We start from the raw sequence: 13,901 nt of genomic DNA on the forward strand, positions 1-13,901 counted from the left end.
ATGCCATCTCACACACACACACACACACACACACACACACACACACACACAAACTAAAATAGCACTTTCACTCAAAGCCTGCTTCCCTAGCTGGTAGAAATAATCTGCTCAGAGAAAACAAGAGGTCACAATAAACAAATAATTCAACTCAATATTGCCCCCCCCCCCCCCCCACTCTCAGCAGCATATGTAAGTCTTCAGTGTTGCTATAGAGATCTGTCACAAGTTCCCATCCACCCTCGTATTTCTTTTTTTAATCGTTTAATTTACTCTCTCAAGCTCCGCTAATAAACCGGTGGGATGTACAGGAACATATGCTACTGTTGAACATTCACGTCAATAGTTTACAAGATTTCTTCAAAAAGTTTCAGCACTTTTATACACTGCCTGGCCAAAAAAAAAAGGTCACACACTCTAATATATGGTTGGACCGCCTTTAGCTTTGATTACGGCACGCATTCGCTGTGGCATCGTTTCCACAAGCTTCTGCAACGTCACAACATTTATTTCTGTCCAGAGTTGCATAAATTTTTCCCCAATATCTTGTATTGATGATGGGAGATTTGGACCACTGCGCAAAGTCTTCTCCAGCACATCCCAAAGATTCTCAATGGGGTTCAGGTCTGGACTCTGTGGTGGCCAATCCATGTGTGAAAATGATGTCTCGTGCTCCCTGAACCACTCTTTCACAATCTGAGCCCCATGAATCCTGGCATTGTCATCTTGGAATACGCCCGTGCCGTCAGGGAAGAAAAAATCCATTGATGGAATAACCTGGTGGTTCAGTATATTCAGGTAGTCAGCTGACCTCATTCTTTGGGCACATAACGTTACTGAACCTAGACCTGACCGACTGCAGCGACCCCAGATCATAGCACCGCCCCCACAGGCTTGTACGGTAGGCACTAGGCATGATGGGTGCATCACTTCAGCCGCCTCCCTTCTTACCCTGATGCGCCCATCACTCTGGAACAGGGTAAATCTGGACTCATCAGACCAAATGACCTTCTTCCATTGCTCCAGAGTCCAATCTTTATGCTCCCTAGCAAATTGAAGCCGTTTTTGCCTCACTGACAAGTGGTTTTCTTAAGGCTACACAGCTGTTTAGTCCAAATCCCTTGAGTTCTCTTCACATTGTGCGTGTGGAAATGCTCTAACTGTCACTATTAAACATCCCTGAGTTCTACTGGAGTTTTTCTACCATTTGATTTCACCAAACGTTTAAGTGATCGCCGATCACGATCATTCAATATTTTTTCCCGACCACATTCCTTCCTGGAAGATGATGTTTCCCCCCCCCCACTGTCCTTCCACTTTTTAATAATGCGCTGGACAGTTCTTAACCCGATTTTAGTCGTTTCAGCTTCTCCTTAGATGTTTTCTCTGCTTGATGCATGCCAATAATTTGACCCTTCTGAAACAGATTAACATCTTTTCCACGACCACAGGATGTATCAAATGAGAAGCTACTCACTGCATCAGTTAGGGTTAAATAACTTGTTGCCAGCTAAAACATAATCACCCATGCAGTAATTATCCAATGGGAGGCTCTTACGTATTTGATTGGTTAAATCCAGGTGGTGACCTTTTTTTTTCGCCAGGCAGTGTATTTGGTTATAAACAGTCAGGGTGGATGGAGTAGTAATCAGTTTAGCTCCATCTGATATCCACCTTGGCTCAGTGGGTAGCACTGTGTTCGACCTGGGTTCGATCCCCAGGTGGGACGGTCCGGGTCCTTTCTGTGTGGAGTTTGCATGTTCTCCCCGTGTCTGCGTGGGTTTCCCCTGGAAGCTTCTGGTTTCCTCCCACAGTCCAAAAACATGCAGTCAGGTTAATTGGAGACACTGAATTGCACTATAGGTGAATGGGTGTGTGTGTGTGTGTGTATGCCCTGCGATGGACTGGCACCCTGTCCAGGGTGTTACTGTGTGCCTTGCACCCATTGATAAGCTGTGATAGGCTCCAGTATAAGACCCCCCCCCCCCCCCCATCCCCACCGGGGCGCGCGACCCTAATTGGATAAGCGCTTAAGAAAGTGAGTGAGTGAGTGATTTCCACCTTTTTGGACGCTCAAAGAAGCTTTAAGGGGAAGAAGATTTTCATGTGATGATGATGTGAAAGCAGCGCTGCATCAGTGGCTACGCGCTCAACATTATTTGCTGACGACATTACAAAGTTGGTACGACGCTGGAAAAATGCATCGGAAGGTGACTGTAGAAAAAGGTCACTGGTTTAAGGCCCACCACTGCCAGGTTGACACTGTTGGGCCCTTAAGCAAGGCCCTTAACCCTTAATTGCTTTTACATTTACATTTTTGGCATTTAGCAGACGCTTTTATCCAAAGCGACTTACAGAACTGTGACAGTATATTGTCTAAGCAATTGAAAGTTAGGGGGCCTTGCTTAAGAGCTCAACAGTGGCAACCTGGCAGTGGTGGGTCTTGAACCAGCGACCTTCTGATTACTAGTCCAGCACCTTAACCACTAGGCTACAACTTCCTATTACACAGTATACTGTCACAATGCTGAAAATGTAAATGTAGTGTAAATGAAACAAAACTTCCTCAGCGGGACATGAACACACAACCTGCTTTAAATTTAAATGTAATTACATATGTTATATATTATGTTATACTTTTTTGTGTTTATGGTTGAGTGGAGTACCTTGTCGAGGGAGAAGGTCTTGGTCAGGGCGAAACCCCAGCCCTGCTCGAAGGCCCTGCGTATCATGGCGGCGCTGGTGGTGGGTGGAGCGCTGGCCAGGCCGAACGGATTCGGGAATTTGATCCCACACATCTCCACGCTGATGTCCACGGCATCGACGGGCGAGTAGAACAAAGGCATCTGTGGCTCGGCGCTAACCGTCTGCCCGTGAGCGGCCTACAAAGAGAAACACGCACATCTACGTTTTAGGGTTCGCATCAATGCACTCGTGTCCCCGGCTGAATGAGAATCGACTGCTTTTCATGTGAACAAAGCTTCAGATCCCACACGGAGGCTCGCTATCAGTGAGAGCGCAGATTGCTGAAGGTTATTCTGCTTTAACAGTCTAGCGCACAGCCACACAATGAGCCAGCAGATAGGCTACAGGAGATCGCGGGACACGTTCGGGTGAAACTCCGCGCTCACCGTCCACATTGTTTATCAAAGCCCGGCGTGGCACAAAGGCAGCAAACCGCAGTCAGTCATCGGCGCTGGCTTTAATTAGCTGTGTGTTTCTCCAGCGATTAACACCGCGTTCGTAATGATGTCACGGCTTTATAATGAACGAGGAGGTGTCACGCGGAAAAGGAAGGAGCATGCAAACATGACAGCCCTCCATACTCCACCGAGGCCAGAAAAAAACAAAATAAGAGAGAGAGAGTCGAGTCTCACTTAGCCGGTTACACCACAGGAGAAAAACAACCAGCAAAACAACTATCAGAGGACGTTCTTAAACCCGCCGAGCAGTGAGGAGAGACTCCGGCTGTCAAACACTCCTGTTAGAAACTTTACTGTGCTGAACAGATCTTTAAAAATTATTCCCCTAATTACTGTGGTTTCTTTCCCCTAAAGAATCTGAGGTATCAGTGTGAGAATGAAATATAAAGAGTAAAGTTGTACGTAGGATATTTAATAGAAGGTATAAAGTGTTATGTACACTATATTGCCAAAGTATTCGCTCGTCTGCCTTCACACACATATGAACTTGAGTGACTCCCATTCTTAATCCATAGGGTTTAATATGATGTGGGCCCACTCTTTGCAGCTATAACAGCTTCAACTCTTCTGGGAAGGCTTTCCACAAGGTTTAGGAGTGTGTTTATGAGAATTTTTGACACTGAGGTCAGACACTGATGTTGGACGAGAAGGCCTGGCTCGCAGTCTCCGCTCTAATTCATCCCAAAGATGTTCTATCAGGTTGAGGTCAGGACTCTGTGCAGGCCAGTCAAGTTCTTCCACACCAAACTGGCTCATCCACGTCTTTATGGACCTTGTGCTTTGTGCACTGGTGCGCAGTCATGTTGGAACAGGAAGGAGCCATCCCCAAACTGTTCCCACAAAGTTGGGAGCATGAAATTGCTGAAGCATTAAGAGTTCCCTCCACTGGAACTAAGGGGCCGAGCCCAACTCCTGAAAAACGACCCCACACCATAATCCCCCCTCCATCACACTTTACACTCGGCACAATACAGTCAGACAGGTACCGTTCAAACCCAGACTCGTCCATCGGATCGCCAGACGGAGAAGCGTGATCCGTCACTCCAGAGAACACGTCTCTACTGCTCTAGAGTCCAGTGGTGGTGTGCTTTACACCACTGCATTTGATGATGTAAGGTTCGGATGCAGCTGCTCGGCCATGGAAACACATTCCATGAAGCTCTATGCTCTGTTCTTCAGCTAATCTGAAGGCCACATGAAGTTTGGAGGTCTGTAGTGATTGACTCTGCAGAAAGTTGGTGACCTCTGGGCACTATGTTCCTCAGCATCCGCTGACCTGCTCTGTCATTTTACGTGGTAACACTTGGTGGCTGAGTTGCTGTCGTTCCCAATCGCTTCCACTTTGTTATAATAGCACTGACAGTCGACTGTGGAATATTTAGTAGAGAGGAAATTTCACGACTGGACTTGTTGCACAGGTGGCATCACGGTACCACGCTGGAATTCACTGAGCTCCTGAGAGCGACCCGTTCTTTCACTAATGTGTGTAGAAGCAGTCTGCATGTCTAGGTGCTTGGTTTTATACACCTGTGGCCATGGAAGTGATCGGAACACCTGAATTCAATGATCTGGATGAGTGAGTGAATACTTTTTGCAATATAGTGTATGTAGGATGTAGGATAATATATTTATGTCGGATATTTATTAGAAGGTATTAAAAGTGGTATGTAAGGTATTTAATAGAGGATATAAAGTGTAATAGAGAGTATAAAGTGTAAAGTGGTATGTAGGGTATTTAATAGAGGATATACACAGTAGCCTCACAGCAAGAAGGTCCTGGGTTTGATTCCCAGGTGGGGTGGTCTTAGTACTTTCTGTGTGGAGTTTGCATGTTCTCCCCGTGTCTGTGTGGGTTTCCTTCAGGAGCTCCAGTTTCCTCCCACAGTCCAAAGACGTGCAAGTGAGGTGAATTGGAGATACAAAATTGTCCATGATTGTGTTTGACTGATGGATCTTGTGTAATCAGTAACTATCTGTCCTGTCATGAATGTAACCAAAGTGTAAAACATGATGCTTAAACCCTAATAAATAAATAGAAGCTTCAGCGCTGCAATGCTGGAAGCATAAAATGAACCTGTTAGCACTGGGTGTGGCTGGAACACTAGGACGTGGGTGTCCACCTTATTTTGACCATTAAGTGAATGTCACTGCTGGTAAAAGCTAGAAAGTAAAGGCGGTTCAGAAGGTTCAGCTGATCTGAGAGTATTTCTAGCATTAATGTGTCCACCTTTCCACAAAGTGCTCGCTTCATTTCCTCTTCCTCCAGTCCATTACTGTAAGAGAAGCAATCTTGTTGTCTTTCCTTTTCAGCTACAAGTGGTCATTTCATCCACAAATAAACAGTTATCCCTTCCTAACTCTGACCGGAGCAACATTAGGACAATTAACCCCTAAATGAACTGTGCTAATGGGGCGAGTGCTGCACTTCAGCTGGAAACATCTGTTAGAAAAGAGGCCCGTACAGGAGTTCAGAGAGCTGGAGGAGAGGAGTCCGTCTACTGCTCCTGTAACACCGTATTTAAGTGTGCAGGGAACGTTAGATCATAAAACCTAGATCCTAAACCGCGTCTTCACTGAGGTCTGAGCTCCGATAAAAGCAGATAGTTAAGTGCAGACAAATGGCATTTAGCTTTTCAAGCACTTTATTTGGGCTTTTTTAGAATAACCTTTTTAGCTGGTGAGAAAAATAATATAGAATTATTAATACACAAACCTTATATCTGGCAAAGCGAAGGTATTTTGTAAAATGCAATAAAAGAAGATTCTATGAATTTATATTATTATTGTTTTTATAATTTATTTATTTATTTATTTATTTATTTATTATATTTTTATTTATGTATTTATTATTTATTTGTTTGTTTATTTATGTATCTATTATTATTATTATTATTATTATTATTATTATTATTATTATTTAATTTATTAGTTTTTTATTTGAAGTAACCAGAATTTAATTTGATTCCTGAGACACACTCCACTCTTTGGCAGAGACAAAAAGGATCATCCACATCATCGTCCTCTTATCAGTGGAAGGTGCAAAAGTAACATGTCATCAAATAGGGGTGCGTCAGGGCCCATCTTGTGTATATGTGAAGGTAACACTGAAGCAAAAACGTATACTGGAATTGTATTTTTATTCTAGCTGCCATAGAGGTGACGTTTCATCCTTAAAGTTACATGAATAAAAACATTAGCAAGTCCCAAGAAGTTCTGCAGGTGTTTAGCCATTGCCCTTGATTTGTTTGTTTGTTTGTTTATTTATTATAAATTTTATTCATTATTATTATTATTATTATTATTATTATTATTATTATTATTAATTTTATTCATTATTGTTATTATTATTATTATTATTAATAAATATTATTATTGTTATTGTTATTGTTGGTGGTATTATTTAGTTTATTTTTTATTATTATTATTAATTATTATTATTATTATTATTATTATTATTATTATTATTATTATTATTATTATTATTGGTCTTAGAAGGGGCAGATCTTTCAGTGTCATGGCCCCTAATTTTGGAACTCTACCACAATCTCTCTGTTTCTGTTTATCACTTCCATCCTTTAAAACTCAACTTAAAACATACCTGTTTTCTAAATATTTTCATCAATTCCCTTCTGTAAACAGCTAATAATGTTTTCTTGTAAAGGTGCTATATAAATCTAACTTATCATTATTATTATTAGATTTTTTATTTTATTTATTTATTTATTTGTTAATTTTTTGCAGCATGTGCTCCTGGTGTGCATTTTACTGGACTTCTTTTCCAAGAAAAATGTGCCAACAGTAATGATTTTTAAAATGTTTTTAAAGCTTTTCCTGATTCATACATGTTTATAATTATTTTTCCAAGGTCGTAGAGTTTGTTTTGGTCGGGGGTAGCAATTGACATGATATCATCACAGTTAACTTGTCATGTATCGCTAATATAAAATGAAAATTGAGAATAATGCCTTTATTTGTCATATATACAGATAAACGTGTAGTATAATGAAATCATTTTTCCGCATATTCCAGCTCATTTGAAAAAGCGCAGGGTCAGTCATTGTACGGCGCCCCTGGAGCTGAGAGGGTTAAGGGCCCAACAGTGGCTGAATGGCAGCCTTTTGATTGATGGTCCAAAGCTCTACCCACTAGCCTACCACTGTCCAAGTGTTATGTCATGAGGTATTATAACTACACGCTCAAGGTGTGGATGGTAACATCATTTAATTCTGCATTCAGCAGTGAAATAATAAAAAAGATCTACATTTGCCAGAGCTGTGGGCAGAAGTACAGAGATTCTTTTTTTGACTGGCGATGTAGATAAATAAATTCAGCAGATGAGCACGTTGTTAAAGCGTGAGCGCCGAGTGTGTGGGATTTAGTTAAGCAGGACGAGCTCAGTTCAGTGTTTGGATATGAGCCAGCACATAGATGTTAGGGGGGGGATCTGAGCTTCGGTGAGACTCCGTGAGGCGCCTAGACTTGGACCGCACAGCTGAGATGAAGCTCTCGCTGCTTGATATTAATCCAAGCTTTCACTGACAATGCCTTAAAGGTGAGGTATGAGGAAAATAATAATGCATTGGGCTGGTGAGTACTTGGAAAAAAATCTATATTAATAAAATTCCCCCTTTAGCTGACAAAACAGCCCTGACCCGTCGAGGCATGGACTCCACTAGACCCCTGAAGGTGTGCTGTGGTATCTGGCACCAAGATGTCAGCAACAGATCCTTCAACTCCTGTAAGTTGTGAGGTGGAGCCTCCATGGATCGGACTTGTTTGTTCAGCACGTCCCACAGATGCTCGATTGGATTGAGATCTGGGGAATTTGGAGGCCAAGTCAACACCACAAACTGGTTGTTGTGCTCCTCAAACAATTCCTGAAGCATTGTTGCTTTGTGGCAGGGAGCATCATCCTGCTGAAAGAGGCCACAGCCATCAGGGAATAGCGTCTCCATGAAAGGGTGAACATGGCCTGCAACAATGCTTAGGTAGGTGCTACGTGTCAAAAAAACATCCACATGGATGGCAGGACCCAAGGTTTCCCAGCAGAACGTCGCCCAAAGAGTCACACTGCCTCCGCCGGCTTGCCTTCTTCCCATAGTGCATACTGGTGCCATGTGTTACCCAGGTAAGAGACGCACACGCACCCGGCCGTCCACGTGATGTAAAAGAAAACATGATTCATCAGACCAGGCCACCTTCTTCCATTGCTCCGTGGTCCAGTTCCAATCCTCACGTGCCCATTGTTGGCGCTTTCGGTGGTGGACAGGGGTCAGCATGGGCACCCTGACCGGTCTGCGGCTATGCTGCCCCATACACAACAAACTGTGATGCTACACTGTGTATTCTGACACCTTTCTATCAGAACCAGCATGAACTTCTTCAGCAATCTGAGCTACAGTTGCTCGTCTGTTGGACGTTTGCAGCCTTCGCCCCCCACGTGCATCAGTGAGCCTTGGTCGCCCATGACCCTGTCGCCGGTTTACCACTGTTCCTTCCTTGGACCACTTTTGATAGATACTGACCACTGCAGACCGGGAACACCCCACAAGAGCTGCAGATTTGGAGATGCTCTGACCCAGTTGTCTAGCCATCACAATTTGGCCCTCGTCAAATTCAGTCAGATCCTCACGCTCGCCCATTTTTCCTGCTTCTAACATCAACTTTGAGGATAAAATGTTCACCTGCTGCCTAATATACCCCCCCACTAACAGGTGGCGTGATGAAGAGATAATCAGTGTTATTCACTTCACCTGTCAGTGCTCAGAATGTTATGCCTGGACTGTAGACGCTTTAACTTAGTTAACGATGTGGGTCTACATGATGTTATATACTGTATATTGCATCTAGAAATGGTTTATATTAGCACCCTGTGAGCGCCTGTTTTCAGTGGCTGGGTTCATAGGGTTCAACATCGATGCTGTACGATGTTATACGATGGCTGACCCAGTGCTCTGACCCCAGTTTCCAAACAAGCTGGGATACTAAAAAAGGAATTTGGTTGTACTGTATATGTGTATCTGTATATATGACAAATAAAAGTGTTCTATTCTACATAGAGACTATCACATCTATATAGGATTATCACATAAGCCTGTAAAGCTCGAGTATTCATAATGATCAGCCCTTTAAATCCTCCTGTTTCCAAGGACTTTTGATCTAAACATGGGATTTAATCAGTGTAACATCTGTTCGGATCTCATTACTAGAGTTTGCGTAGTAGTAATGAGGATGTGCTGCATGCATGCAGACGCATGTCCACACATAAAGCAGTGTAGGTTTGGTGTGCATGTGCGGTCTGTAGATCATTCAGTTGCTTAAATGATCCTGAAATGTGGTCAGATCTTCATTTCAGACACAACAACAGATCAATATTCTGCCAATGTCCTTGTTTAAGACATCGATTAATCAGTAGCGGTACACAGGTAGGTACCGTCTGTTAAACTCTAGGCTAATTTGAGGTTCCAAATAAAGGATGAATGGATAATATAAACAAATGGGTTGTAGAGGTGAACTGCCATATAAAACATTATTAAAAATTAGCTAGAGGCCTGGACAGGCACTCAGTAGACAATTGGCCATGTCCAAGGATGGGAAGGTCATGGACAGGGTTTTTCCCCTGTTGGTGAGGTTTTAGGTTTTGGCCTAAGTAGTGCCGTCTGTTAAACTCTAGGCTAATTTGAGGTTCCAAATAAAGGATGAATGGATAATATAAACAAATGGGTTGTAGAGGTGAACTGCCATATAAAACATTATTAAAAATTAGCTAGAGGCCTGGACAGGCACTCAGTAGACAATTGGCCATGTCCAAGGATGGGAAGGTCATGGACAGGGTTTTTCCCCTGTTGGTGAGGTTTTAGGTTTTGGCCTAAGTAGTGGAGAAATACACAGTGCACAGCGTGACTTTCCAAACACAGTACAGCTCTGAGTAAGAATTCTATATATTATACACACACATATATATACAGTGTATCACAAAAGTGAGTACACCCCTCACATTTCTGCAGATATTTAAGTATATCTTTTCATGGGACAACACTGACAAAATGACACTTTGACACAATGAAAAGTAGTCTGTGTGCAGCTTATATAACAGTGTAAATTTATTCTTCCCTCAAAATAACTCAATATACAGCCATTAATGTCTAAACCACCGGCAACAAAAGTGAGTACACCCCTTAGTGAAAGTTCCTGAAGTGTCAATATTTTGTGTGGCCACCATTATTTCCCAGAACTGCCTTAACTCTCCTGGGCATGGAGTTTACCAGAGCTTCACAGGTTGCCACTGGAATGCTTTTCCACTCCTCCATGACGACATCACGGAGCTGGCGGATATTCGAGACTTTGCGCTCCTCCACCTTCCGCTTGAGGATGCCCCAAAGATGTTCTATTGGGTTTAGGTCTGGACACATGCTTGGCCAGTCCATCACCTTTACCCTCAGCCTCTTCAATAAAGCAGTGGTCGTCTTAGAGGTGTGTTTGGGGTCATTATCATGCTGGAACACTGCCCTGCGACCCAGTTTCCGGAGGGAGGGGATCATGCTCTGCTTCAGTATTTCACAGTACATATTGGAGTTCATGTGTCCCTCAATGAAATGTAACTCCCCAACACCTGCTGCACTCATGCAGCCCCAGACCATGGCATTCCCACCACCATGCTTGACTGTAGGCATGACACACTTATCTTTGTACTCCTCACCTGATTGCCGCCACACATGCTTGAGACCATCTGAACCAAACAAATTAATCTTGGTCTCATCAGACCATAGGACATGGTTCCAGTAATCCATGTCCTTTGTTGACATGTCTTCAGCAAACTGTTTGCGGGCTTTCTTGTGTAGAGACTTCAGAAGAGGCTTCCTTCTGGGGTGACAGCCATGCAGACCAATTTGATGTAGTGTGCAGCGTATGGTCTGAGCACTGACAGGCTGACCCCCCACCTTTTCAATCTCTGCAGCAATGCTGACAGCACTCCTGCGCCTATCTTTCAAAGACAGCAGTTGGATGTGACGCTGAGCGTATAATAATAATAATCATAATAATAATAATTATAATTATAATAATAATTATTATTATAATAATAATAATCATAATAATAATAATAATAATAATAATAATAATAAATGTGCTGCACAGATCACACCAAGAGCACAACAACCATTTCCAAATTGTCGCCCAAACACCAATCTGTCTTCATCTGAATAGATGTAACAATAGTTAAATCTAATTAATAAATACATAAATTCCACCTGTGAAACATAGTGAAGGGAGCATAATGTAATTGCTTGGCTTTATAAGCTTGGCAAACAGAACAATGAATTAAAAATAAGCGCTATAAATCCAAAACATTTACATTCTCAAAGGATGCAGCAATCTATCCATGTTCGAATCTCAACTGTGCTGTCAGCCACTCGGGCATCTACACAGTCCTCATTTGTTGGGGGGGGGGGGGGGTTTAATTTGTGCCCTGTTCAGGCTTTTCCTGCCTTTCGCTTAATGTTTGAAAAAGTGGTTATGGTGCTGGACTAATAATCATAACGTTACCGGTTCAATCCACACCATCGCCAAGTTGCCACTGTTGGGCCCCTGAGCAAAGCCCTTAGACAATACAGTATATACTCTCACAGTACTGTAAGTTGCTTTGGATAAAAGCGTCTGCTAAATGCTGCAGATATAAATGATATGAAGTTCATATCTGCTGTTGTTACTGTGCAAGTCTGATCTGTTGGTACAGAAAATGTTGGTCCTGCTAAATGAGGCTGTGCTGGGTTTATATTTATTTATTTATTAGGATTTTACCGTCATGTTTTACACACTTTGTGTACATTCATGACAGGACAGGTAGTTACTGCTTACACAAGACTCATCAGTTCAAATTGAACGTCAAACACAGTCATGGACAATTTTGTATCTAATTCACCTCACTTGCACGTCGTTGGACTGTAGGAGGAAGCCGGAGCTTCTGAAGGAAACCCACACAGACAAAAGTAGAACATGCAAACACCACACAGAAAGGACCCTGACTGCTCCAACTGGGAATCGAACCCAGGACCTTCTTGCTGTGAGGCGACAGTGCTACCCACCAAGCCACCCTGTTGGTTATTATATCGTCGCTGTCCGATGAAAAACACATATCTCCAAAAACTCAACTCAGATGGCGATACAATTTAGATACAATTCAGCACAGAAATAGAAGTATATCTTTATCAGGTCGTTAGTCCGTCGGTTTCATATGTAACATGGACTTACGTGTACAAATATAAATCATGTTCACATCCATGCAATTGAATAACCTGAATAAACTGTATAGATCAAACATTATGCATATCTCAAACAGTACAACAGGGGAAGGAAGAGGAGATATGTGGTTTTGATGGACAGGTCTAGCAGCCAATGTACAGTAGATACTCGTTAAACAGATTGCGTAAATTTTCATCTTTTCATTGGTCATTTTGATATTCGCTGCTATGGACAGACAGAGATTTATACCCACAATCAACACATGTAAAAAAGTGAAAACCGCTAAAAGTGGAGATACGTGTTTTTCATCGGACAGCGACGATATACAAGGGCTATACAAGGATTATAAATAAGGTGTAAATAAGCTAAAGAAAAGAAAAAAAGCACGTGTACATGTGGCGCAGGTCACCTGTAAATATTTGTGAATGTGCCAGGAGGCCTGCTTGCCGTCGTTGACCGACTCCACCGTGGTGTTGGCGAGGCCGGCCACGTCTCCGCCGGCGAACACCCACGGCTCGCTGCACTGCATGCTCTCCAGGTTGAGCTCGGGAAGCCCCCATCTGTTTAACCTGATGGGCGCCATGGCCTCCTTTACTGAAACCAAAACGAGAAAAAGAGAGAGAGGAGTTAGTAAAGTTACACACACTCACACAGAGAAAAATAATAAATACAGGAGAAGTAACAGGGAGGCAGGAGCGGCGCTCGCCTGACTGGAAACCACAGTGAGACTAATATGAAGTCTCTGACAAGACAAATGACAGGCTGGGAAACGTTTCCTCTCCCCTGCCCCGTTCTTTCAGCTAGGTTAATGCAACATCTCCCGATGCATTTCATTCACCACCAGCGACGTTAGCGAGGAGATACTCCGTCACGCCGCTCCGCGCTATAAAACGACCCCCTCTCGTCCGGTGTCGCACCTACCGTATTCATCTTCCGCAGGCTACGCTTTTCAGCGCGGATGACGGTCCGCATATATCAGAGAGGACGTTTCCAACACAGATCTGCGCCGCACAAGATTTATTGCGCGCTATTAGGATTATTATGAAAAACTTCACCTTTACTGTCCACTCGGAAGAGCGTTTTATCTCCAAGCAGTGATAGTATATTTGAAATCTGGCAATGACATCAAGAATAAAACCAACCATTCATTTTTCATCTTTTGTGTTCTTCAGAATGATAAAGGTCTGACACTCAGGGGTTTGTTCTTGCTTCAGACATGATAGTAAAATATAAGGTATATTTATATTTACAGTCAAGCTGGAAAGTCTGCACACTCCTTCTTCACCTTCTCCATGTTTTATTACATTACAGACTCATTCTATAATAGATTGAGTTCTTTTTTTGTCACAAAATTCTACACAAAATAGCCCCACAGTGACAAAGTGAAAGCAGGTTTTAAGCATTTGTGCTAATTTATTAAAAATGAAAATGTAAAATATAGGGCTGGCACTGATCTGATAC

At 42.7% G+C, this 13,901-nt stretch overlaps 1 protein-coding gene across 2 annotated transcripts in view; it reads right to left on the minus strand.

The window, feature by feature from the left end:
• The window catches only part of dpyda.1 (dihydropyrimidine dehydrogenase a, tandem duplicate 1), a 358,262-nt gene that overhangs the window by 179,802 nt on the left and 164,559 nt on the right, over positions 1 to 13,901 (minus strand). For both annotated transcript variants that reach the window (XM_062991432.1, XM_062991433.1), the window contains exons 13-14: positions 12,850 to 13,034; positions 2,664 to 2,879 (exon numbers count right to left, since the gene is read on the minus strand). In XM_062991432.1, the coding sequence (XP_062847502.1) occupies positions 2,664 to 2,879; positions 12,850 to 13,034 (401 nt within the window). The remainder of the gene's footprint in view (positions 1 to 2,663; positions 2,880 to 12,849; positions 13,035 to 13,901) is intronic.

This window comes from Trichomycterus rosablanca, chromosome 3, assembly GCF_030014385.1.
Source record: "Trichomycterus rosablanca isolate fTriRos1 chromosome 3, fTriRos1.hap1, whole genome shotgun sequence".
NCBI lineage: Eukaryota > Metazoa > Chordata > Actinopteri > Siluriformes > Trichomycteridae > Trichomycterus > Trichomycterus rosablanca.